The sequence below is a fragment of the Anser brachyrhynchus genome (assembly GCF_964034855.1).
Source record: "Anser brachyrhynchus genome assembly, chromosome: 13".
Lineage (NCBI taxonomy): Eukaryota > Metazoa > Chordata > Aves > Anseriformes > Anatidae > Anser > Anser brachyrhynchus.
Window position 1 is genome coordinate 16,239,643 of NC_137708.1, and position 25,114 is coordinate 16,264,756.

The following is a 25,114-nucleotide window of genomic DNA, read 5'->3' on the forward strand; positions in this document are numbered from 1 at the left end:
GGCTTCTCCTTGCCTCCAGGAGCTGTTGGTTGGATGAGGAACCCAACGTTGGTAGGAGAACGGGAGCAGTTTGGGTGTATGGGGCTCCTCCATGGGAAAGGGGACTGGGTGAGAGCCCCCAGGATGTGCAGGGAGGGTGGCTTTGGGCTGGGGGCATGTTACAGGCCAACCCCATCAGGGTGAGGACAGGCATGAGGCCTGTAAACAACTTGAGGAAACATCTGGGTGATGAACCCTGCTCTTGTGAGGTCTGCTGGAAGGACAACAGATTGGGATGCAAGCACTCCTGGAGATTTCTGGAGGATTTTGTGGATAATTTTGTGACTGAGGCACTGGATGGGCCAACGGGGGGTGCACAGCTGGATCTGCTGTTCACTGACAGAGGAGACCTGGATGGGGTTGAGATGGTCAACTTTGGCCCTAGTGAGCCAAAACTGAATTTTGAGAAACTGAAAGGAGCAAGGAAGGTGAGTAGCAGAGCATAGCCCTTGGCTGACCTGAGCCGTCCCATCACCCTTGGGAGCCCTGCCAGGCAGTGCCCCCCATCCTGCACCCCCCTGCCCCCAGACTGGTCCCCCAGCAGCTCAGAAAACCACAGAGAGAACCACAACTCTCAGAGGAGTTTCAGTGGTTTCTTAGATTAAACAAAAACAACCCAGTGAAAAACTCTCCGAGTGTTTGCTGTGGAGAGGTTTTGTCAGGAGGAATTGCTTTGGCCTCTCAGGGGGAGGCAGATGGGGAGGATAGATCCGCATTCTTCTTCCTTTTATATGCAGCCACGCTACAGAAGTGTTTACAGGAACTTGGAGAGCCAGAGCGGCACGAGATAAGGCTGGGGCAGAGTCAGCAAAAGCCTCGATAAAGGCAGGGGGGACCACACTATCCCAGGCCCCCTGCACACCATCCCCAGGAGACTGGAGCGTGCAAGAGCATGAGGGGTTGGATGGGGTTGAGTCAGCAGTCCATCAGGGCTGGTGCCAAAACCAGTTGTCAAACATCCCACCATCTGATCTGGCAACTGAAGACAGCCCCATCTTGGTCAGTTTTCCAAGACTTCTTGACTTGGGTATCACAACTACTGCCCTAAGACATGCTTCAGCCACCCTAGGTTCTTCCACGTGCCTTGATCAGCCTCCAGTTGTGAGCAGTGCCAGTTCTGCCCCAAAACTGATTCCTCAGTGGTTGGGGCAGACTGGCTTTTGGGAAGGAAGGAAGGAGACGCTTGTTCTTGGCAGAAGGCCTTGGATGTCCTTCTTCCTTCTTCCTGGTGCTCTTTGATGGCATCCATCATGCCTGCAGTCGCTGCTTTAGTTACTAATGCTAAGGAGTGAAAGAATTTGCCCATCTTAGCACAAGGCAGCTCAGTGCACACAAAAAAGATCAATGACATGCTCTTAAACTGGGCCCCGGCCCACACAAGTGACCTTTTCAGAGGATTTGTGGGGAGGTTTGTGGCAAAACAGCAACCCTGCCTGGGAAACAATGATGAAGAACAGCCAGCACTGTTGGATCCACAGGGAGAGTCATGTTGTGTCCTTGCTCCAGAGGTGGGATTTGCCCTGGGAACTGCACGAGTTGGGCTTTAAAGCATTTTGGGACCTCCAGGCTGATGAGTGGTGTCCATGAGCTGATGGATGAGCCTTCTGCCTACGGCAGGGGGTGCAGTGGGGGGACTGGGGAGCCCCTTCCTAGGCATGGAGCAGGGCATGGCCACCAGCCCCACATTAGGATGTGAAGAGTGGTTCCCAGCAGAACTGGCCCCATTTCGCTCTGCGTGTCTTCAAAAACCACACCTGGAGCATTTTCACCCTGAATTAAACATCAGCAGAGATCATTGTTCTGGGTATTGTGTAACCAGGTAGACTGGGGCTTTTAGGTTTATTTTACATAGCCAGTTCTATTTTTAACTTAATCTGCAATTAATTAGAAAGTGGAGCTTGCTGGATCTGTAATTAGAGTTTCCATTTCCACATTACCTTCCATCCCAGAGGTCTCAGGAAAGTGTGTAAGCTCCACCACGTCCATCCTGTACACCTCCACTGGAAAAAACAAGGTTCATCCAAAACAACCCAAAAATGCTGAGAGATCAGTGACTACAGGTGCATCTCACAAATGCTGGCACGAACACACACATGCTTTCAGAAACACACATGGGACGAAATGACAAAGAAATGGTTAACCATACCAGTTCATAGGCTTTAACTTTGTAGTGGAAATTCCCTTGGCCTTCCTCCATCCCAGAGCTCCCTTGCATTCTGGTCCTGTTACCCAAGTGGAACTGAAATATGTGAAGGAATTAGAATGGAAAAAATTGGTTATATAGGAGTGCAGGAAAATAACGAAAGCACAATGCATTTAAGGAGCCAGTGTAAAGGAACAGTAAATTATTAATAGTGTCATTACATTCCTGGGCTAAACAATTAGATCCAGCAAGCAATTCCTCCAGAGGAGGCATCAGCAATCAACCCATGAAAGGCCAATTTGCATTTTTCCCCCCTTAACTGTTTTGCAGTTCTCAGCTGGAAGTGTGAATTCGGAACAAAAACGGCTTAGGGCTTTTTAGGGAAAACCTATTGCAAGCTGTCAGGGAACAAAGGCACCACAATTTCTGGCAATGCTCACGTTGCATCTCTTCAAATGCAGCAGCATGGAAGGGGCACTTCTGCACCACGGATGCCTGCTGCTGGAAGAGCCAGCCATGACTGGGTTCGCTGTTTGGCTCAAGAAATCCATTTTCATTTGTCTTCATGTCACAGGAAATTCGCATTTTTTCCATGCTCTGCTCCAAAGCCAAGAGGAGACGAGGCCTGTTTTCTACCAGAAAGGATGCTCCTGGATGTCAGTGGCAGCAATCTCAAGTTTACATGTGCTGGGGGGAAAAGCCTGGCTCGCCCTGGACAAGGGTCTGGAAATGGGGTCTTGGAGAATCCGAGAGCTCTGGGACACGACCAGTCTCCTGCCAAGGGAACAAACATCTAAGCTTCTCCTCTATTTATTTTCCACAAGCGCCTCAGCTTTGCTTAAGCAGCAGGAAGCCATTAATTACCCAGTGACAGTGTTCCACAGGCATCCCTTAATTGAATGCCATTATCCCTTAATTAATTAAATACCAATTAATTACCAGGAACATTGCATGACATGTAACAAATGCCATCAGCTAGTTGAGACAGAATAATTTAAAACCCGGGAAGCATGGCCCAAATAATAATGCTCAGGACGGGTCCAGCAGGGAAAACACAGTGATCCAGGCACCAGATCCGCTGAGGTGTGGTGGGATGGGCCTGGCAGAGCCCTTGGAACCAGCATCACGCCAGGAAAACTGGAGGGGCTTCTGGTGTTCAAGCAGGCTTCAAAGCTGTTCCTGGATGGGGTTTTTAGCACAAGACCCCTGCCCTGCCTGGGATGCATCCCCTACTCACCTCTGCTCCCTTGAGCACCCCTGAGATTATGGCTGGAGCTATGCCTCATGCAAGGAAACACTTTTTTTTACTCTTTTATTGGCCATCAAGGGAAAAATCCCCAAGAAAACATAAAAGCCCAGTGCTCTCTCCTGCCTCCCATCTTGCACTCCGATAGATCCTCCTTGTGGGAGTGCTGCTGCCGAGCTCACTCAACCTCTTCCATCAGGCATGGGAAGGCTCCTGCAATGAAAACATTGCCAGCAGGAAAATCAGCCCTTCCCATTGCACGTTTCCCCAGGTGACAGAGAGACACACGAGTAAGAACCACATTGGTTTTACCATGAGTCCTGGGAACACCCTTCAGAAAACACCGCAGTCAACCACTCGGCTCTGCAAAAGTGATGCAGAGGTTTCCCAGGCTGCCTCAGAAACTCAGGCACATGTGATTTAATATATACATAGATGTAATAAATTGTTGGTATTGGTGGCAGAGAGGGGTGGCACGGAACCAGCTGCCCTGGAGCACCAACCCAGTCCCACCAGTGCGGAGCTGGCAGGCTCCCAGAACAGCCTGGAGATGCTGCAGTGTTTGGGTTTTGAGATGCTGAGGATCAATACCACCGAGCGCAGCCAATGGCTGCACCATAAATAAGTTGATACCAAGATTTTTTGAACCTTTTTCCCATCCCAAAGCTACCAAAGAGCCACCACAGATGCTGCCCCCACAGGGTGCTGAGCCACAGGCATGGCAGACACGTTTTCGGGGGGGCAGCTGTAATGGTTAGGACTTAGGAAACTTGGAAATGCTCGTTTTCATTTCAAACACCGGAGTATCTGATCAAATAAGTCATTGTGCAGCCAGCAAGGAGGAAAAAAAGCCTGCTTTGGTTTAATGCATACAATGATTTAATTGACATAATGATCCCGATGCTCCACCAAAGGAATGCTGCAGCCTGAGTTATGTCAAATAAACTCGTTTTTCCTCTTTGGCAATTAAAATGATCTATGTCTATTTTCCAAGCTCCACGAGATTGGGATCGATGAACTTCGCAGAAACCTCACATCAGTCAGAAAAGAGCGTGGTGTTAAAAGGAAAAGTTTCACCCACTGGTGGGTAACGGGACAGGCGGGAGGCAGGATCCGTGCGTAAGGATGGATGGGGCTCGTGAGCACAGAGGGCGGAGAGAGATCGTCTTCTGCTCGGCTGAGACTAAATCACTCAGTTCCGATGATATTAACACCCAGAAAACCCACCGGGACTCTGCCTACATGAGGAAAACATATTACAGTCTATAACTAACCCCCATTAGTTACAGGCAGCGCCAGCCTAAGCACTGCAGGGAAATTAAGCTGCTCCTCTGTTTGTTTAATGCTTTTTTCCATGCTCTCTTATTAGACATCAACAGTACTGATCCCCTGGGACCCACCTCACCCGGCCAAGGCCAGTGCTTCCAACTATTTCTAATGCTGGGTTTTATTCTAACCCAAGATTTTTTTATCCCAAAACTTGCCGGGAGCTGGGGGCCAGGAGCAGCTGCCCAGTGGCACCAGGGAGCGGGCACAGACCTTGGGAATATCGCTGCGGGGACCCAAGAGCCTTGTCCTGCTGCTGCAGAGCTGGAAACTGGGACTGTGAGGGGCTCAGATGGGTGAGGTGCTACAACCCCCTCTTCTGCAGAGCCAAAACTTTTGGGCAGCCCTCGTGTTTTTCACGACCGAGAGCATCCACAGGGACCTGCAGGGGACTGGCTACAGACCCCGTGGATAGCAGACACATCACTGAGGACAAACCAAGACCCAACTCTTAGCTAAATCTCATTATTTTACCAGCTAGTGCTGTGTAATTTTGCAGTAATTATATATTACCCACGGGAACGGAAGGCAAATTACAGCGAGGAGGTGCAGCAGGACCCACGTGCTGTCCGAGATGCAGAAACAGCCGCACACTGCCTGCCCTGTAATTCAATAAAACCTGCTCAGTGGATGAGGCAGCATTTATTGTGCAGTTAGTCCTCAGGAAAAAACGACCATGGTGTTTCCCACTGAATGGTTTTCCACTGGAGAGGCGGGAGGGCCAGGGAAGCTAGAACATCTTGTAAAAAGCCACCGAGAGGGAGGAAAATCAAAAAAAGTCTTCTGACACCGCTGTGCTGGATATCTGGGGCCAAACACGGCTTCCAACACACAAAATAAATAATTTGGTTTTGACCTTATCGTGTTGTTTCAATGACTTCAAGTTTTACATTTCAGTGAAAGATAAAGTTAATATTTATTGGCTAGACACTAATAAACACATAGCATCGTGCCACATAAGCATACACGTATGGGAAGGGAAAACACAGCTGGTTTGCAGCTTTCATCATGCTTTACTTTCCCTGAGGTGAAGCAACTTTACCCTGTGGCTTGCCCATTGCTATCTGCAGCATCTCGTGCCTTTGGCATCCTTCGGCGCGAAGGAGCTGGGTGCTGCAGGGAGTTCCTGGGGATGCGTGGAGGGGAGCAGGATTGGTGCCGGCAAGCTCCTGCCTCATCCCTGCCGGTGAATTCCTTCAGCAGCAGCGCATGGGAGCTGGAAAACCTCACATTCCTCTGCTGGAGCATCCTCTGCCATGCCCAAAATGCAGCAGCACAAAAATCCCTTCGCACAAAGTCAAGGCTGGCGCCGGTGCAGGACCTCTCCAAGCACCCTGGAAAAAAAAAAATTATAGGTAAAATTTATCACTTATTTCTCACATGCTGATACAGTTCCTATAAAAGCTAGGCACGATCTTGCTGGCAGGTGTTAGCACGGAGTTTAATGCATATAAAAAGCAGATGTGTGTGTAAATGGGGCCCACAGTGCAATGTTTGGCACTTCCCTTCTGGTGAGAAGAGCTCTTCAAAAATCATATAAAAGTATTTCTGCTGGTTTTCTGGCCAGGATGCCAGGTTATAAGGGGGGGCTGCTTCAAGCTGAGTAAACCACCAATGACTTGGGACAAACAAAAGGAAAGTCAAGAATAAAAAGAAATTTAAAATGCCATCAGCAGCGAGGCCAAGGCTTGGTCCCAGGTCCTCAGCAGGAGAAAGGTGGGAGAAAAACAGCCAAGCCTTTGGGTTTGTCCACCAAATCTTGGCCGAGCAGAAGGACCACATGCAGCCCAGAAGCTGCCATGAGAGCTGGAAAGAGGCACGGGGGGGTTAAAAATTCATGGCACAGCCCAACTGCTCGGCTGAGTAAAAATGTGCTTGTAAATCTCGGCAGACCGAGAAAAATCAGATTAAACAGCCAGAGCCCGGTGAGGAGGGAGGAGGCAGCTCGAGTTTGTAGCGGGAGGGCAGGACATCATCCCGTTAACATTTCAGCCACCAGCCCGGAGAAGCACAGTGCATGAGATGTGTTTAATGCCTCTCCTGTTAATAAACAGTATTTACAGGAATATTTTTATTGCCAGCTGACATTTCGGTCTCGAGCACAGTGGGGTGGCTGCCACTGAGCAGCACATTTTTGCATGCGAAATGTTACCTCGATTTTCTCATGCAAGGACTTAGAGCAAGGGACAATTCGAGGGCTGCAGGGCAAGCCCAGGACTGCAGGGGTTCTGCAGCAGGACTCAGGAGCGGAGGCGTAGAACAGGGCATGATGTCTCCCACAGTCCCTGACACCCCCGTCCCCACCTTGCAATCCTGCAGCTTGATGCGAGGGGCTCTTCCAGACCCCCTGAAAAAGGAAAGCCAAAGGATTTGGATTTCCAACAGCTTATGACCAGGAAGGTTTCTGGGCTTGATTTACTGATGCAGCTGTGGTCAGACCCAGAAAGCAGCCCTGCTGGCCACCAGCACGTCACGTGCAGGAGGTGGTTTATGGGCTCGGGTCCCACCAGCCAGCAGGGGTATGGCTGTCCAGAGTGAGGGATGCACAGACGAGCTAAGCAGATGGTGGAAAGTGCTCTGCTGAATTCAAGCCCGCATCAGCAGAGATGGATTTGGTGGCCTGACATTTGTACATCTACACACTGACACACACGTCGGGTCTCAAGCCAGGACACCCGGCGCTGGCAGGGCGGCAGGTCAGGCAGAAACATCTGCGTCGACTCCTTGGCTGCTGGAGACCCATTTAGTTTTCTTACAACTGAACAGCGGCTGTGGCTGCACCTCAACCAATATTTACTTCTTGGGTCAGTAGATCACAGCACTCAGTTCAAGAGAAGGCCATGGCTTCTGGCTTCAGTTTCAATTTGTGCTTTATTCTTGGGGGAAAAAAATCCTGGTTCAAGTGAGCTGGGAGGTGGTGTGCTCATAAAGCCCCAAAATCTTCCTGAAATGCCTTAAAAGGGATATTCTCTAAATATCTCTTAAAATATCTCTTAAATATCTCTTAAATTCTCTAAACTCTAATATACAAAATGTCAGGATCAATGGATATAGTATCTAGAATCCTTTTTTCTTTTAAAGACAGACGAAAATTTCTCTTGAAATGAGGTGACCGGGATGTTTTGCTTTGGTATTTCTCCTTGCTAGTGCATAAGTACATACTGCTGCTATCCAGAGATGAATGACTTGCAAAAAGTGTTACAGAGATCACACTGAGAAGAATTTAGGCTTATGTGGAGCGTTTGGTTTTAATCACTTAAGGCAATACTAGTGTTTGTTATAACTATGTGTTTATTAAGCATAGTAGGAACTTATTTCTATTTGCACCTCTGATTTCTGTTTGCAGTCACTTGTGCACAAGCCCAGGATTCTGGGCTCCAGCTGAGCACGGGCAGTATTGAAGAACCTATAAAGCATCTCAGGCCTCAGTGGCAATAGCCCACCCCATCCTCCGGAGAAACCAGAACACAGACAAAAGCAGTAAAGAATTGCTTGGCCAGAAAACTGAGACCAGGAGTCAGACTTTTCCACAAATAACCCCACAAAGCTCTGTGTTAGCCCTGAAACCACCGGCCTGAAGGATGGGCAGACAGAAAAAAATCCTGCCTCCTGGGAAATTACGGCTCTCTGACATTTGGTTAGACAAAAGAGGGAATAGCAAAACATTTTGCAAAGCAAACTCCGAAGCTGTTTGGTAAATGCTGAAAGAGAAAATCTCCGACTTGGAGCCCTGATGGAGGAGAAAGCCCGAGTGTGCCAGGAGGCGGCCGGCCGCCAGGAGCCCTGGGTCTGCTCCCGGCTCTCTGCAGGGCAGGCACGACGGCAGCGGGACGAGCAGATGGCAGAGGCAGGAGCAAAAGCAGAGCCCCACGGAGAAACCTTTGGGCAGATGGGAAAAAGGCAGGGAGGGGGTTTCTAGGCGAACAGAGGTGTTTTTCCCGCAGGAATGACCCAGACAGGGAGACAAAGGCGAGCACCAGGAGGATGGCACAGGTGATGCTGCCAGATGCAGTCACAGGTCGAGGCTGCCACCGCTGAGAGGTGCTGGGCAAAGCCCTCGTGGGAAGGGCACGATGCACGGCATGCAGGGGCTGTTCTGCCTTGCTTGAGCCTCATCAGGAGAGATACCCTTCATCCCATTAAGCTACCTTTATCAGCTCGCTCCATAGGTGCCCTTCAGCGGTGCTCACATGGAGCAGGCACACGCCAGAGCCATTAATCTTCACGGCCCCATCGTGGGGAGTCACTCGCCATGAATATTACTGATCTGCTGAGCTGCTGGGCGCTGCAATGCTGGGGACAGCACAAGGACCCACACAGCACGTGGGGGCACATCGGGGCTCCAGCAGACAGGACCGGCCTCCCCACGGCGGAGGTGATGCACGGCCTCTGCTCCAGGGTAGGGACATGGGTAACAAAGGGACCTCGCTGAGGAAAGACCTTGATCTTTACGGAAAAGGCTCCTGCCTTTCCCTGGGACCCCCCCAGCTCAGCATCTCACGCAGGACTTAGCTCTTGCTGCAGGCAGAGTGCTGCACCACAAAACAATGCAGCCTCCACAAGGCGAGAGGCACCGTGCAATGCTGGAAGAGCTGGTGAGAAGCATTAAAAATAAACAAGAAAAAAGGAAAAATCTGTAAAGACAGCACCTCCCAGGCTGCCCCCATCCCCAGCAGACGCTCGCTGCTCTCTTTCCATCTCTTTCCACCAACACCCTGGAGACCTCGCAGTGAACGAGGCACAGAGAAATGCGAGCAAACAAGAAGCGAGTGCTCACATCTCATGTTTTTGTAGCATTTCTCCTGACCGCAGAGGAATGCCTTTGAAACCAAAATCTCCGGAAAAGGCAGCGCTCGGGAAATTGCGTGGGTATTATGTTGTTGAACTTGAGGATCGGCGCTAATTGGTGCCCTGCTGAGCAGCTGCAGCACAGAGCACGGGGCAGGGGAAGGTCACTCCCCCCCCCCCGTGACCTTTCAAACACTGACCACAACCCAGGGCGAAAGCAAAATGAGGCAGAGAAGTCTCTGAGCAAATGGGTTTTTGAATCACGGGCTCCACCCCACATAAAGAGGATGCGTAAATCAAAAGAGACAGCTTCCTACTTCAGCCATGAGCATGAGCAGCAGGGAAAAAAATTCAGAGAGTGCAATTCATCACAGGACTAATATATGCAAACAGAAGCAAGCAGTTTCCCGTGTTGCAGCAAAGCAGCAGGATCCACAAGACACCACTGCTGAAGCCTCTCAAGGTCTCTCTTGGCTGGGGAAATCCTGGGTTTGGTGCTGGTGGAGGTCACAGCAGAGCCTGACCCCACAAAATCAGTGGGGCAAGGTACAGGGCTGTGTTTTGCAGAGGGACCGGGGATTCCCAGGGCTGCATTTTCTGGGGAACCCGGTTTGGGATGCTTGGAGATGCCTGATTTTCAGAGACCCTGCTCCCTGGGGAGCAAAATAAAAAGCTCGTGGGAGGTCTTTGTAGAAAAGCTGCTGTGCATCACCCAGATGCTGCCGTACCGGGCTCAGGACCATGCCTGCACCCCCACAAAACAAATGCACTCAGTCAGACACAAATCCTCCCAACCTTTACATTTGGAAAGAATAAAAGGGGGGAATGTGGGAGCTGCAGGGTATCCTGGCACCCCCAGCACCTGGGTCTGTGCCGAGCCAGGACAATGCCTGGACACATCCATCGTGTTCTTCCCCCCCCCCAGCATTTCCCCCATAACAGCTGGGGAATACAAACCCGAACGGCTGACGCTTTGCAGCCCTGACTTCCTAAATAGTGCATGAGGAAGAGAGAGGCTTTCACGCCACATTTCTTCTGATGGTTTAATTTTAAGATATAAATAGCTGCCACGCACCCCTCCGCCCCTCCTGCCTCGCGGAGCCAGGAGCTGGTCCCATGGGTGCCAACGTCCTGCACAGCCACACCAAAGCCATCCCCACCTCGAACATCGGTGACAGTTCTTGGAAAAGCCCAGTTGTGGCCAGGACAAGCAGCTACTGCCAAGTAACAAGGCCTTGGGACCCTCTGGGGCAAACCACCCTTTGGAGAACCAAGCTCTGGCTGGGTTTTGAAAGAGCTCCAGCCACAGGTGGGCAGATCTTGGAGTGCACCCAGGTCTGGCCTTAGACGTCCCATGGCAAGGGTTGTGGTGAGAAGCGCAGGGGTCCTGAAGGATAATATTTGGGTTTGGGGTGGTAGAAAGCAACTACTTGGGGCTGGCAGGCATCCCCGGGTTAGGGTCAGGAGGCTAAAGTCAGTTCGGGGACCATGATTAGAGTCCCAGAGGATCGTAAAGAACTGGAAGAAGGATAAGGAGTCTTTGACTGCAGAGTTATTTATTTTCTAGGTGTATATATAAAAGAAAAACACTCCTTCGATACCCTAAGTATCCCTCACCTCAAAAAAAAAGAAGTGTCATGGCACTGCTGGGTGGCTGCAGAGCTAAACCAAAGGAGGCCCATCCCCATCTCCTGGTCTTTGGCTTGCCCCTGCCCTGTCCCACTCTCCCAGCTGGGGCAGGGCTGGATCTGATCCTGCTGGGGGGACTGGGACCCATGTCCCAGCAGGGCTGGCAAGGGGCTGGCAGGAGGCTGCGTGGTGGACCTGGAAATTGGTGTGACCAACAGGACACAACAGGACCAACAGGACCAGGGGCACAGCCGTGATGTCTCTCCCAGGCCTCCTGGAGGAGAGGAGAGGTGCCATGAGGGAAGGGGGGAGCCCATCCCCTCCTGCTGCTGCATGTCGAGCTGCCACCTTGAATTTCATGCTCGCAAAAGCACAAGACAAATGGCTCTCGGTGGTGGCTGGGGACAGGGACTGCTGCTCGGGAGTCACCCGGGTGTCCCTCACCTGCTGCTGGTTCCAGCAGATGGTTGCAAAGCTCCAGCTGGTGAGAGCATAAAACAAGAAGAAAAAGAAAGAGGAAGGTTTGTGCAGGGGCTAGGTTCTTTCCTGAAAGTGCATTGCATCTTTGGTCGTGGCAAAGAGCAGCTCAAGTGAAATGAGATTTTTTTTGTCCAAGGTAGGGCAGCAAAACAAAAAAATCACAACGACGACCAGCCACACCTCCTACTTTCTCATTAACTTTCCAGCTAAATCACAGCCCTTCCTCCTTGACTTGACACTTATCCATTACTCTGATGAGCTGGGTGGGAGTAGCAGCTTGCAACCACTGCCCAAGGAAATCTATTTTGGGATTATTATAAACGCTGGATTTTTTCAGTCGCACACTAAAATGCTTTGATCTCCAAAGGGCTGAGGTACTCTCTTTGTTGTAAAATAAATAGGATATGGATTGTCGTATTTATCAACCCCAGTATGGCAGGAGCCACTTCCCTAGTCAGAGGTGGGGTTGTTCCCCTATGGACCATCACCTCTCAGCTCACGGAGGAAGGATATTTACTACAAAGAGGTAAAAACAAGCAAAACTTTCCATGCTACTCACTGCTCTCCTCTCCCAGCCATTGCTGAGCCAGGGGAGTAACCGTGGACTTTAAAAGCAGAGGAGTCGTTGCCAAATCCCTTGAGCTCTCCAATCTCCAGCAACTAGGACGTATCATCCAATTAATGAATATAGACAGGTCTGATGAAAAATGCATGGTGAATGTACATCTCATCTTGGAAAAGAGACTCTTTCAGGCTAGGAAATGCATCAGTACCTTGAGGTTCACCTGAACGACCTTGGAAATGTGAAGAAATTATTCTGCCCCTATGGCGAAGGCCTTGAGTGCTCTGCCCCATCTGGCTGGCATGGTCAAGAAGTGCAAATGCACAGCGCCGTCTGGCCAACATCTTGTGTCAGGGGGACATCTGAGCCCTTCCGCAATAAATAGCATGGTGGTGGGAAAGGCAGAGTCAAATTCAAGGCTGGATTCACATCCCTCAGCTTCCTGCTGTCTGCCTCGGAGGTCTGTCCTCTTGGAGGTCTGTCCTCTCAGAGATCTGTCCCAGGACCCGTCCTATCTAACACCTTTTGTGGCCTGGGGAGGACAGGGTGCTTGCTCCAGGTTTGCAAACAACTGATATCAAACAACGCAGCCGATGTGCTCCAGGCCAGGGCTGCCACTCAGAGGGCAGCACCACAGCCACCAGACACCTCAATCTATTCTTCTTGGGAATTTGTCACGGACCTGCTGAAGGAACCAGCAGCACGTGCTGGGGAGAGGGCGCACCCAGGGCTGCCAGCACCCTGCCGAGCCCTTCTATTACCTGCCTGTCAGCAGCTTACTGCTTCATCTAGCACACTGGCAGCTGGGTGCGAACCACAGAGCCAGGCAGGCAGGGACAAACCAGTGCGCCGCCGTTCTGCCTCCCTTCTGCCTTCCTGGAGATCACACCTGGGGGTCACCGGGAGTGTCCTCAGCTCGCACAGCATGCCGAAATACCTTAACGTTTCCTCCAGGGACTTCACTCGTGCATAAAACAAGAAGCTGGCCAAGACCTTTTTGTGCTTCTGAGGCTCTCAGGGCAGGTGCCAAGGTGGGGATGAGGGGGTGATGTGTGGCTTGGAGGCTGGGCCCCCTTCTCCTCCCAGACCACCTGGGCTCAGATGTAAGTTTGCAGCCCCATGCCCCTTGCTGTTTGCAAGGAGATTTAGTGCCCACACTATCAAAAAAAAAAAAAAAACATAATAATAATGAAAATTATATTCAACCAGCAAGGAGTTTCTCTGCTGCTTTTTTAATCCCTGCAAAGCTCCCCCATCCCGGTCAGCCCTGAGCTCCATCATGTCATTTTTGGTTTACTGAAAGACAAAAATAACAAAGCAATAAATCCCCCTGGGGAGACAAAAAGCCACCGTGCTCTCACCTTTAATAACAGCACAGCCAGCCTGGGCTCACGGGGATAAGATGAAAAATGCCCTTGGGGCTTCCCAGGATGATTTTTTTGTGTGTGTGTTATCCTTCCCATCTATGTTGTCAGATGCCAGGAGTAATATGTGTGCGCAGGGACGTAGCCTCCTGCAAAGCTTCCCTGCCTCGCTGGGTGCTCACCACAAAGCTGGAAGGGGCTCCCTGGTCCTTGGGCTTTGCCCAAGAGGATGAGGACTGTCAATGTGGCCTCAGGAACCTCGTGTTCTTGTCAACCCCCAGTGATAAGTGTTCCCAGATTAATAGATACAGCTCTGCTTAAAGCCAGATCGATAGTTTTTGCTCACTTTTTTGGTCCCGTTCCCTGAAGCGGAGGTGTTCAGCGATCGCTCCTGCAGACGTATTGCACGAGGAGCAGTTCTGCATGGAAATGAGCTTCCCCAGGAGAGCAAACCTCCGGGTGATAGCTCATGCCTTGGACCGTGCCGTTATGGATGGCGACGGTCTGATCGCGGGGACGTGTTATTCCAGGGCTGTGAATAATTACTGACCTCATTCAGCAACTGCTGTAATTAGAAAAGTTTATTTCTGGGGCTCAAGCAGGGAGCAAAGGAGCGTGTAGCACTTGCTCAGAGGACCCAGGATTTCGATCATCCTGCCCAGAGGCGAGCCTGGCACACATCAGGGGTGCTGCTGTCCATCCCTTCGTGCCCACGTTAGGCTCAGATTTGCCTCCTTGAGTCCCATTTTGCCCACACACCAGCACGGACACTCCTGCCCTTTTCTTTGGGTGCTGAACCCCCCCCCCCCCCAGCCCCCTGGCACCCTGCACATCTCCAATCCAAACATTAAATGCCCAGATCTCAAGGCTCAGCGCCACCCTGGGGAGCAGCCTGCCAGGATTTCTCCCCGCTGCTCCTGCCGGGGAATTTGGCATGAGCACGTCTGGGTAGCAAGGAGAGCTCTTGCGGGCTTGGTTTCCTCCAGGCAGGAGCGATGCCAGCTGGAGACCACTGTCACAGGATAATGGGTCCCCTGCTGATGCATCAGCAACGAGGTGAAGCTGAGCCGCTCATTTCCCACGCAGGAGATGCTCACATCTTGAGGCAGAGCCCCTTGTCTAATGACACTAAATGATTGATGCTGCAGATGCAATCATTTGCTTCGTTGGACATTGCAGGAGCTGCAGTGACACACAGGAAAATCCATTATGGAGCTGCTCCATCCTCATCGGCTCCCTCATGCCACAGGATGCCCGTCTGAGCAGGCAGCAGCCCGTCATCTATAAAACAGCTCCTCATCCAAAATGCATCTTGGTTCAGTACCAAGAGGGTCACTGACTGGCTAGGCTTTATTTCAGCTTTTTAAATGTTTTCCTGTCTGGTTCTCTTCTTTTTGCAGGGCAACAAGTTGGAAGGTTTTGCAAGATGATGGGAATTCCCAAATGATGGGTGCACATGGGGGACTGCTCCTTGTGCAGAGGCGCTGCACAAACAAGGCTGTAACAGCCCTCCTGCCCCAGGGGAGCAAAAAGCCCTCTGAAAACAATTTCTACTATCCCAATATTGACAGATTATTTTTTTTTTTCCTGACTGGGTGGGCTCAAGTGCTGGGTGTCATGGGGGCAAGGTGCTCCGCTCCTCCCAGGGCACACCTATGGAGGTGCTGCCCTCAGTCCTACAAAAGAGCTCCGCAGGGGCTCTCCTTCCCCATCGCCCTCTCTGCAGGGAAAATGTTAGCAAAGGAAAGGGGGAAGGAGGCCAGGATGCCTTCCATCTAAAGCCATGAATCCAAGCCTTGCCAAGATGCTGCCTAGCCGTTCCCCAGCCCACCACAGCCTTATGGGGTCCGACAGGCTCTGACATCCCACTTGCTGTGAAAAAAACTCAGGATCTAGTACATTTCCATCCAGAATTCTGGAATCGCCTTTTATTATTTCCAGTAAACACAAAGTATATTTTTAATATGAAACAAGGCTCCCGCTGCTGTCAGCGCAGCGCTGGGCTCCGTCAATACAAGCTAACTGGAGAATCGTGTTCCCCTGATAAAGCAGCGCGGGGCGGGAGCACGCTGCAGTCGGCCCAACTTTTTGCAGTGCCACTTGAAGTGATCAATGAGCCTGGCACATCCCTGTAATCAGATTTTGCCAGTGATATCCGAGCTCGTGCTAAATTAGGCTAATCCCTGGCTTTCAGAAGCAGCTGTAAGCTGTCTGCCATTGGCATGCTCCGAGCGCCAAGGGACTAAATGCTCCCAAAATGTGGATTTTGCAGTGCTCGTTTTGATTGAGTGGTTTCATTGCAGGGAGCCATCTCTCTGGGGACTCACAGTGTTTCTCCTCCTCCTGGAAACTCCCAGACTTGTGGTTGAGAGTGAAATGCCAGGTACCCTGGGCAAGATGAGACCATGTTCTTCCCCTGCAGCTCTCTTGGTGGGACCAAGCCCTGGGCATCCTAGCTGCATGTGCTCGGGGACAGCAAGTAGCACCTCTCCTTGAAGGCAGGTGTTGCTCAGAACACTACCCATGGACCTGGGCATGGGGAAAGTCATCACGCCTTGCTTCTTGGGTGTAAAGGAGATCAAAACACAGCCCACATTAACTGTCCTGCCCTGGACATCAGCATCCCTGCAGCGCCAGCGGAGGGAGCTGCAGCAGACCACACAGAACAGAGGACGTGGAGCTGGGGCACACAGCTGGGCTGGCTGCTCCTCAGAGCTGTGTGACACCTCTGTCTGCAGGGAATTTTGTCCAGAAAGGAAGGGAGAGGAGAGAGGCCTTGGTAACTGCAAACTGAGGTCAAATCTGACAGATAGCTCTAGTCCGAAACACGAGGGGAATCCTCTCTGAAAGTGGCAGGACATCTGTTGACATTTCTTTAAGTGTTTCCATTTGACCTTCTCTTATGATACTTCAGGATTTCCTGGCTTCAGGGCAGCATTTTCTTCCTTTAAAATGACATCTGCTCTTTTTTTCCATTTTAAAGGGCACCATGAAGCACAGAACTCCAGTAACCCCAACACAATGATCTGCTTGGGCTGCGCGAAAAGTCTGGGAGGGTGCAAAGGTTCCTTCTTCCTTCACTCTTTCCAGACCACACCAACCCCTGATTTCTGCTTAATCGGCTCAAACCTTCTCTCTCTGCTTGTGCTTAGGCTGAGGAGTCTCCCATTTTCCCACATTGAACCATATTTTGATTTTTCCTGGCCAAACCCCAGCTCAGGACCGGGTGCTCTGCAAGAATACGACGTGAGCCTGAGCAGGGCACAGCACCACAGCACGGGGAGGAGGTAGGAGCTGATACACTGATGATGATGCACTTTTCTCCTGGTAATATAGTCCAACAAGACAACTGAGTGGAAGATTAAAAAATAAATAAAAAAAATCACCTGCTTGCTTGCAGGGGCCCCGGTTGAAAGCTGGGCTTGGAGAAGGCGGCCCTCCTGCTCCTCCCCTGTCCTCCTTCCTGCATGCTGCTGCAAACCATGGTGCCAGATACTCCCCGAGGAGCTGACCCCTTCCCTGACCCAGCTCTGTCTGCATGCTCGGAAGAAAGCCCTAATTTTAGCAGGATGTAAGTGATATCACAGCATGTTAGAGAAATATTGGCTTGCAATGGCTCCAACGCTGTCAAAGCTCTAGGAAAGAAACGGCCAGCGCAGGTGGGGTTACCCGGTGTTCTCTGAAGTTATTAGATCTGAGAAAATATCTGCTGGGCAGCAAGTCTCCTTGTGGGGAGATAGGGAGTTGTGAAGTGCTTACAGGCTGTAAGTCCAAGAGCTGCTTCTGCTTCCGTGTGAGATAACCAGGTACGGGAGATAACCAGGTACCCGTGGGAGCCGTCTCCATCAGCCCCACCAGGAGAGGTGGAGGGGGCTGAGCACGGCCCCTGACGAGGGCAGCGGGACAAGGTGGCTCTGTGCAGTTAAGAAAGGAGGGTTTGGGGTGGGAATTGGCAGCGGAGAAGGGACAGGAGGTGCCAAAATGCTCTGGGAGCCGAGCTGGACACAGGCTCTGCATCGCTCCCCGGCAGCGCTGGGGGAGCTGTAAACGCCACCGGCGCCATCCGCAGTGGCTGATTTATGAACCTCATGCCCCTTCTGCACAGCGCGTTTCCTTCCTGCTCACAAAATCATCCCAGGCAGGGTTCCCTGGCGGCAGCTCGGGCCCCTTGCTGCATCCCCCACGCGCCGTCTGGCCGCTGGGATGAAGCAGAGGTGCTCCAGCAGGTACCCGGACCGACCTGCCTCCTCCCCAGCGAGGGTGAGCACTAATTACTGCTGGCATCAAATCATTTCTTATTTATTACACTGGAGGCATCCTAAAATGCGTGAGCAACACCTTGCAACAGCGATGTGAGGGGAGCTGCAGTGCAGGCAGGAGCTACCTGAGAGCTGCTGCAGAGGGAGGGCTGTGCCCTTTATTTCCTACAGGCCAGCATGCAGAGAGGGACTTTTTTTTCTTTCTTTTTTTTTTTTTATATATTTTATCTGCAGCCTGCAAGACATTAGGTCTCGAAAAACCCCGGGCGGGTGGCAGTGGCTGTGATGCAGGTTAAAGAGTGAAGGTTTCTAACACCTGTGGGGGAAGCAAGGTGTGTTCCCGAGGCTGCAGCCCCTCCACCCTGAAAGTCTGTGCCCCATTCCCAGAAATACGGGATGAGAAAACCCGTGTCCTGCCCCCCGGCACAGCAGGACTCTAGGTGGAGGTGGATCGCATGGGGGGAATTCACAGGAAAACTCGTGCACCGGCAGAGCTGAGTCTACAAGGAGCCTGCCATGATCTGGGATGCTGGGGGTGGGAGCGGGAGGTTATTTATTTATTTATCACTTTCTTCCTTCGCACAAACCTAAAAATAAAGCAACTGAAACAAATTGCGGGCGCAGATCAAGGCCAGCGCCGGCTCTCGGCACCTCTGAAGGGGCGCAGCAGCAGGAGCGAGCAGTGGGTTTGGAGGCAAAGCAGCCTGGTGGGGCTGGCATTTTTCTTCCCGCTTCCTTTGGCGCAGGATGCAAAGGTCACCGCGTCTGCTGCCTCTTTGTCTGCCCACCCCTCTGCCCGCTGCCCGCTGGGATGAAGGTCTGCAGGCAGGCTTTGATCTTCGAGCACTTCAAGCCAAAGCCTCCAGTGTCTCCTCTGGGCTGTGAACCCCTCGGGGGGAAGAGCTGCCACGGGCACTCATACAGCAGGTCTCAGTATCCCGAAGCTCCCGTCGGCTCCCCCAGTAGGTAGCTAGCAGGGTCCCCACGACATTCCCAGCCCTTTCCCACATCCCCTCACACGTTCCTGGGGCTGCGGCAACCCCAGGAGCTGGAGCACTTGATGACGGGTTTGTGCTATGCGTCCTCATGCCAAAGCTCGGTGACATTTCAACACTAATTTCTAAACATGCCCTGGATGCAGCGTCAGCTTTTTGTAGGGGAATTGTCATCAGCTACACGGCTCTGCCCCGCATGGTGATGCTGCAGCTGGGAGGCAGGAGGAGCTGCCCCGGGGGGACTGCAGGGTGGCTGTAAGCCTTGTGCCACTCGTCGGGGTGCTCGGGTACAGCTGAAGCCATCCTGGAGCCTGCTTACTGAATCAGAATAAACACCTAAAGGCAGGCAGAAGAGATTTAAACCCTTGGCAGATGGGGATGGCTGGAGCTCCAGGCAGAGGAGCGAGTCAGGGGATCTGGATATTGTGCCATTCCTCTCCCCACTGCAGCCCCAGACGCCATGCATTGCTCATCCCTGTTTTCAGAAGCTATTTTGGCTCCCACATCCATGACCAGCAGCCCCACAAGTGCCAGGCACTTGGCTCACAGGCAGGAGCCTGCCTAAGAAGAGGAACCAGTGTCTCCTGAAGGGGGGCTCCTCTCTTTTTGGGGAGTCTCAAGCCACCGCAGACAGAGGGCTAGGGCAAGGTGAGGGCACATACACAGAAATGTTTGGCAATGTTATGCCTCTCTCCCAAGCCCAACCCCTTTAAGAAACCCCAAAATTTCTTGCAGCCCCCCAGCTTTTGCTGTGGATGAGATTTCCAAGCATGACGTTTCGCGCCATGGAGGGACAAGTGGGACAAGGACATGTCAGCAGTCCCCAGCCGAGGCAATGACCAGGCACGGATATCCCTGTGACCCATGGTAACGAGGGGACAGGAGGGGCAGCGTGTTCACCTGCCCTCCTCCGTAGCTCTCTGGTAGCTCCTGTCCTTCCTATTAAGATGAATCTAATAAATGTAAATATGACCTTGACGTTCCTCCACTGGCAGAGAGGCTGGAAATAAAAGCAAACAAAAAAATAAATACATAAATTTCAGGAGCTCAGAAGACATGCAGCAAGCAGCAGAAACACTGACATGCTTTTCCTGGGAGTGCACTGAAGACTTTGAAGAGCTTTGGGAGCTACTTTCAGTGGGAGAAGAGTGGTTTCAGCCTCTTCTTTTCAACCTCGGATTGTCCCTGCTCCAGCCACTGCTGCACAGACCTGCCATCTGCTGGGCTGCTGTGGGAGTGAGCACGCAGCAGGGCTGTGCGCTGAAAAATATGCTGCTCTTGTCCTCATCGTACAAAAGGATGGGTGGTGGGTGGCTGGGGGGAGCCTAAAAATTCACCTTTCTACAGAAATAGCCTCCGTGTGCCTGTAGTTAGATTTACCTGACCACCTTCGGTCACTTGATTTGTCTGCTTTTGAATGGGAAGTATCAACCAATTCATCTTACTGTACAAAAAACATCCCGTCACTGTGCCCAGAGGGAAGGAACCCGTGGATCATGCTGGTAGGGGGGGCTCCTCGGTGGTCCGAGCTGTGGGGTTTTCCCACAGGGTGTCCTTACCTGCAACAGGGAGAAGGGGACAGACGGACGCTCGTTGGTTTTGCAGGTGACAAGATCTGGCTGGGGGAGCAGCTGGGGAATACAGTGCCCAGTTTGGGGCTCCCGATATCGGGAGAGGCTGGAGAGGAGGTGGCTTTGGGGGACCTGGCAGCAGCTTTCCAGCACCTGGGAGAAGAGCTCGAGAAGATGGAGCCGTGTCGTCGCGTGCTCCTGCAGACAAAGCTGCCACAGAGGGGCAGTGGAAAAAGGGACCCTCGTACTGGAGGGCACTGGAGGGATGCTGGGCCAGCTCCAGCATGTGTGTGTTGGGGCAGAGGCTGGGAGCAGCCACGGTTGGTGGCTGAAGCCCTTCCTGACAGCCGAGCAGAGCGTGAAGCTGTCCTGGAGCCCCAGGTCAGGGCTGCATAGTGCTCTCCTGGTGGCTGCAGTACCTGTATCACCGGGAGGCAGTGTGCAGCTATTAGTACTTAATGGTGATTAATGGCTCTAATAGCACGTCACCTACCAGCCGCCTTTGTTTTCCACTGTGTCTTTCTGCGCCCAGCAAACGCAGTGAACACCCTGAAACGAAAACCATATTGCCTCGATATTTCAACGCTGTGTTATTGAAAGCCATCAGATGAGGCTTCCTGCCATCGAAACGCGGGCACTCGTGCTGCTCGGCTCCACACACGACTGAGGGATGGGTTTTGTCTGCCCTGCAGAGCCAGTCCCAAACCCAGCCGTGTGGTGCCAGCAGCGCGCGTCCCGCTGCCCAAAGAGCCCTGTGAACCCGGGTCCACAAACCCGTCCTTCTCCAAGAATCCCTCCTCCTTCAGAAGCCCTGAAGATGTGCATTTCCCCTGATATGTCCAACTAATTTCATCGTACCTGGTGGCAGCGAACATCGAGTCCCCGGCGAACTCCCCCGGTGCGTCCCTGCGGCCGCGGGGCGGCTTTGCTGAGCAGCTCTCGCTGCGCTGCTGGAGGCAGTCACCTGCTGCCTGTAAAACAGCGCATTTAATGCACATCCCCGGGTTGCTATCGCCCTGGGGAGGACTTGGTCCCTGGCAAACACCCCCAGAGCTGGAACCGGAGCAGTATGGAAGCTCATTTGTGTGTTAAACACCCGCTGAAGCACCCGGCGGCTCTGGAGATGTGTTGGTAGGTGGGAGCTCAGTGCTCTGAAGGTCATGCAGGACCCTCCTGGGTCGGTGTTTGTGCGTAAGAGGCTGCCCCAGACCTCCCCAAACCCGGGCTGGGGGCTCCCTCCCGCAGTGTCCCCCCTCCAGCACCGCAGCCTGCTGCAGGGGGGGTGAGCAGAGCCTTGCAGCACCTTGCCCATATTTCACAGCCGTCCGTGTCCTCCCCCAAATGCCACCCAGCTACGAGGCAGCTTAATTGATTCCTTCCCCGGCCCCTGCTTTGTTCCTTGCTCATGAGCGTTATTAATTGTCGTCCGCCCTCCCTGTGGGTATAATCCAGCGAGGACAGCTGTGCCCTTCACTCTGTGGCAGAGCTCATGAATCTTCTTAGAGGAGGAACGGGAAAGCCCTGGAGGACCATGAGCCCAAATGAGCTTCAAAGAAAAGTTCAGGATGTTTTGCAAAACCTCCTATAGCCTTGGGGTAACCTTAAAGGGGCAGGACTGTCTTCTCCAGGCACAACACATCTCCACTTCTCTTCCAGCAAATCTGTGAAAGCTCTGGAGAGATCAGTCAGCTCTGAAGGGATTGTCCACCGGGCTTGGTTTTCAATTAATGCTTCAGATCTAACGATGGGGCTATTTTTCAAAAGGGACACCCCACCCTCCTTAGGAGCAATGCAATTGCTGGTACAACCTGATCACACCTCCTGATGAGCCCTGTCCCCGCTGATGATGGATGGTGTTAATTACAGGAGCCATGGACCAGCCCAGGGGAAGGGTCCTGCAAGCACTCAGCAGCCCTCTGGGTGACAATATAAGCATTTCTTGCCAAAAAGCTGAAGCCATCAGCATCAGGAAAAGTTGCCCTCAGAAGCTGTAGAAGCAGCATGTGGCATTTTTGGCAAACTCTTTCTTGATGGCAGCGTCAGGGTGTTTCCTGAGGCAGCTTTGAGGCTTCCTGTGTGAGGACTCTACAGGTGCCTGATAATGGGGTGGAACAGGCTAGAAATCTGTCTTCTTTCTGAAGTCACAGCTTTAAGAAATCTTATCCACCTGCGTGGCATCTCGCTGGTAGGAGACCCTGAAACAAAGAGTTTAGGGTGGCAGCATCTCACTTTGAGATCTCACAGCAGACGTTCTCGGTTTTGAAGCTACTCCTCAAAGCTGAACTCCACCTGCTGTAGCTCAGAAAGCCAATAAACCAGCTTTTACTTGCATGCTGTTAGCTGCAGGAAAGCAAGCCCTGCCTCCAGCCAAAGCCCCAGCTGGTTGCAAGGAATCGCAGCTTCCCACCTGGCCCACAGGCCCCAAATGGGCAGCTTCTTGCCCCATTTGAGGTGTCTGGCCAGCCTCCTCGCCCTGCCTTGCCTGTTCCTTGCCTTGGTGGGTGCAGCTGCAGTCCCCAGGGTGCCCCAGCCCCTGCAGGAAGGACCCATGGACACACAGGGCCCTCAAACACGAGTGCTGCTCTCCAGGTCGTGTCTGAAAGTAGCCAGGCAATAGGGTCAGAGGCTTTTCTCTTGTTTTCCTGGCCCTCCTGGGGGCATACACGTAACGCAGGATGGGAGGGCTGGACTTGGAGCATCCCAGTCCTGAAGGGACCTGATCCTGTGTCCCCTCCCCCTGGGGGGACCAGAAAGGGCTGTGGGACACAAGCTGCAGAAGGATAAGTGGGGATAAAATGAGGCTTTCCCCGGGTGATTTGTAGTGGGCTGAGCCAGAGTCCCCTGCCCCAGCAGGACTGTGCCCCTTGGGAGCGGGGCTGGTGTCCCACTAGGTGGCACAGCAGGACAGGCAGGGCCACCAGCTCCTCCCCAGCTGCTGCCCAGGGCTGCCTCCAAGCCCTGGGAGCTGCAAACCCATCCCAGCTGCAAACCAGCAAAGGAGAAGACCCCAAGACCTTGGCACGAAGACCTGACTCTGCCAGGAGCCCGAGCAAACGTGGTGGTGCGGGCTGGTGCCATCCATCTTCCAGGAGATGCTTTAAATGGGAGCTTCAGCCGTGGCTTGAGCTTCGTATTCCTCCTCTCCCAGCGTTGTTGCATCAATAACTCCGACATCTCTCCTGAAGCATCTGTGGGATCTGCGGGGCTGAGTCCCCCTGGGCACGGTGTGGTACCTGGGATGCTTCGTACCTGCTGGCTTCAGCCTCCCACTGGTTTTCTTGCTCCATCTCCGGCTCGCTGGGAATTGCACTGGGCAGGAAAAAAAGGCCTCATCCCCCTGGGATCCCTCCTGCTCATGTTGCAGCTCCTCACAATGCTCATCCCAACGTCTTCCTGGGAGCTCTGGTCCATGGAGGCAGGCAGAAAGCGCTGCCTTGTGCCGAGAGCAAGGAGGAGCTCCCTGGGCAGGGTCACCTCGGGCATCCCCGCTGCCAAAGCGCAGCCTGCACTGGCTCCCAGGGCATTGCCACGGCTTCAGCTCTGCTGCCCCAAGTGCTGTGCAGACAAATGGCATCAGTGGCTGGAGGAGCTGAGGGATGAGGGGGATGAGTCTGGGGAAGGAGCTGGGGTGAAGCTCCAGCTGCTTTCACCGCAGCTCTCACCCTAGGCTGGCCGGAGATGGGGCAGGTGGCATCTGGAGCCCTGGTGTGGAGGCAGGAATGAGCAGAGATGGTGCTTGGTGTCACCCCTGGAAGACAAACAAACAAACAAAAAAAACCAGTTCATTGGTGCAATAAGTTGTGAGATCTCTGCACTGGCCCACGTGAGGTGGTGGCCAGTGGGAGGTGGTGGGAGCTTCGTTGGGCTGAGGGTGGGATGTGGGGTCTGAGGTGCCCAGTAGTGACTTGGAGATCATGGGAGCAGGAAGAGATGAGGGGTGGGACTCATCCTCCCTCATTTACACCACCCACATGTTCATTCTTCTCTTGCTCCCTTCACAGTCACAGGACATAGCTGGGTGGATGCAGAAGGCGAGTGGGGTGACGTGGGGTTTGCATGGTCCTTCCCTGACGTGTGTACTCCTGACAGCCTCAGCAACAAGCCAGTGTGCCTTTAGGGTGCTGGAGGTAAGCACTGCACCAGCCATGCATCTTGTGCCCTCTGGTGCTCCCCCAGGCAGGGTGTGCCCCCCATTTACCTTTTCCTGGTGCTGAGCTTCGATGGGGCTGCTCTCAATCTGTTTCAGAGCCCCCCACTCCTGTTGCCAGCAGGGATATTTCACCCAATTCTCACCCGGTTCATTGCACACAGCCACTTTTCTCTCCAAACTGCCCACGCCAACAGCTTGAGGTCAGGGTTTTCTTCAAAGCAGAGGCAGCTCTGGAGAAAGGTGGCTTGGGAAGCAGGGATGGTGCAACACTGCTGGTGCCCAAGCCAGGGGAACCGACATCAGAAAGCCCTGGCAGGGCTTTGGGATGAGCCAAAAAGCAAAGGGACTTGACAGCAGTGCTGGGAGCCGATTCTCCCACCCCAGGGCCCCTCCAATTCCCGTGGCCCCAGGTAGTGCTCGGGTCTCCTTGGTGAAGGATTAGGGGATTAGAGGGCTCAGGTGAGTGCTGGGCATACGACTGGGTTTCTTCCCGTTTGTGGGAAGCCGTTCCGCTGCTGGCACGTACCCAGGACGGGAGGAGCAGAAGCTCCGTCCCACCACG

General features: G+C 52.8%; 1 protein-coding gene and 1 long non-coding RNA gene across 2 annotated transcripts; both read right to left on the bottom strand.

The window, feature by feature from the left end:
• Window positions 1-1,454: 1,454 nt before the first annotated feature.
• Window positions 1,455-2,241, bottom strand: LOC308177428. Its single transcript, XR_013939106.1, has 3 exons — window positions 2,186-2,241; window positions 1,977-2,039; window positions 1,455-1,809 (listed from the first exon to the last, which is right to left on the bottom strand). It is a non-coding gene; the product is annotated as an uncharacterized lncRNA (long non-coding RNA).
• Window positions 2,242-5,792: 3,551 nt separating this feature from the next.
• Window positions 5,793-23,689, bottom strand: LOC308176945 (uncharacterized protein; the record flags this gene model as incomplete). The annotated part of the gene is made up of 7 exons (XM_080553435.1): window positions 5,793-6,088; window positions 19,732-19,831; window positions 20,391-20,612; window positions 20,896-20,951; window positions 21,261-21,373; window positions 22,003-22,200; window positions 23,652-23,689. The coding sequence occupies 7 exons, from the start codon at window positions 23,687-23,689 to the stop codon at window positions 5,793-5,795; spliced, it is 1,023 nt and encodes a 340-aa protein (XP_080409561.1).
• Between the last annotated feature and the right edge of the window lie 1,425 nt (window positions 23,690-25,114).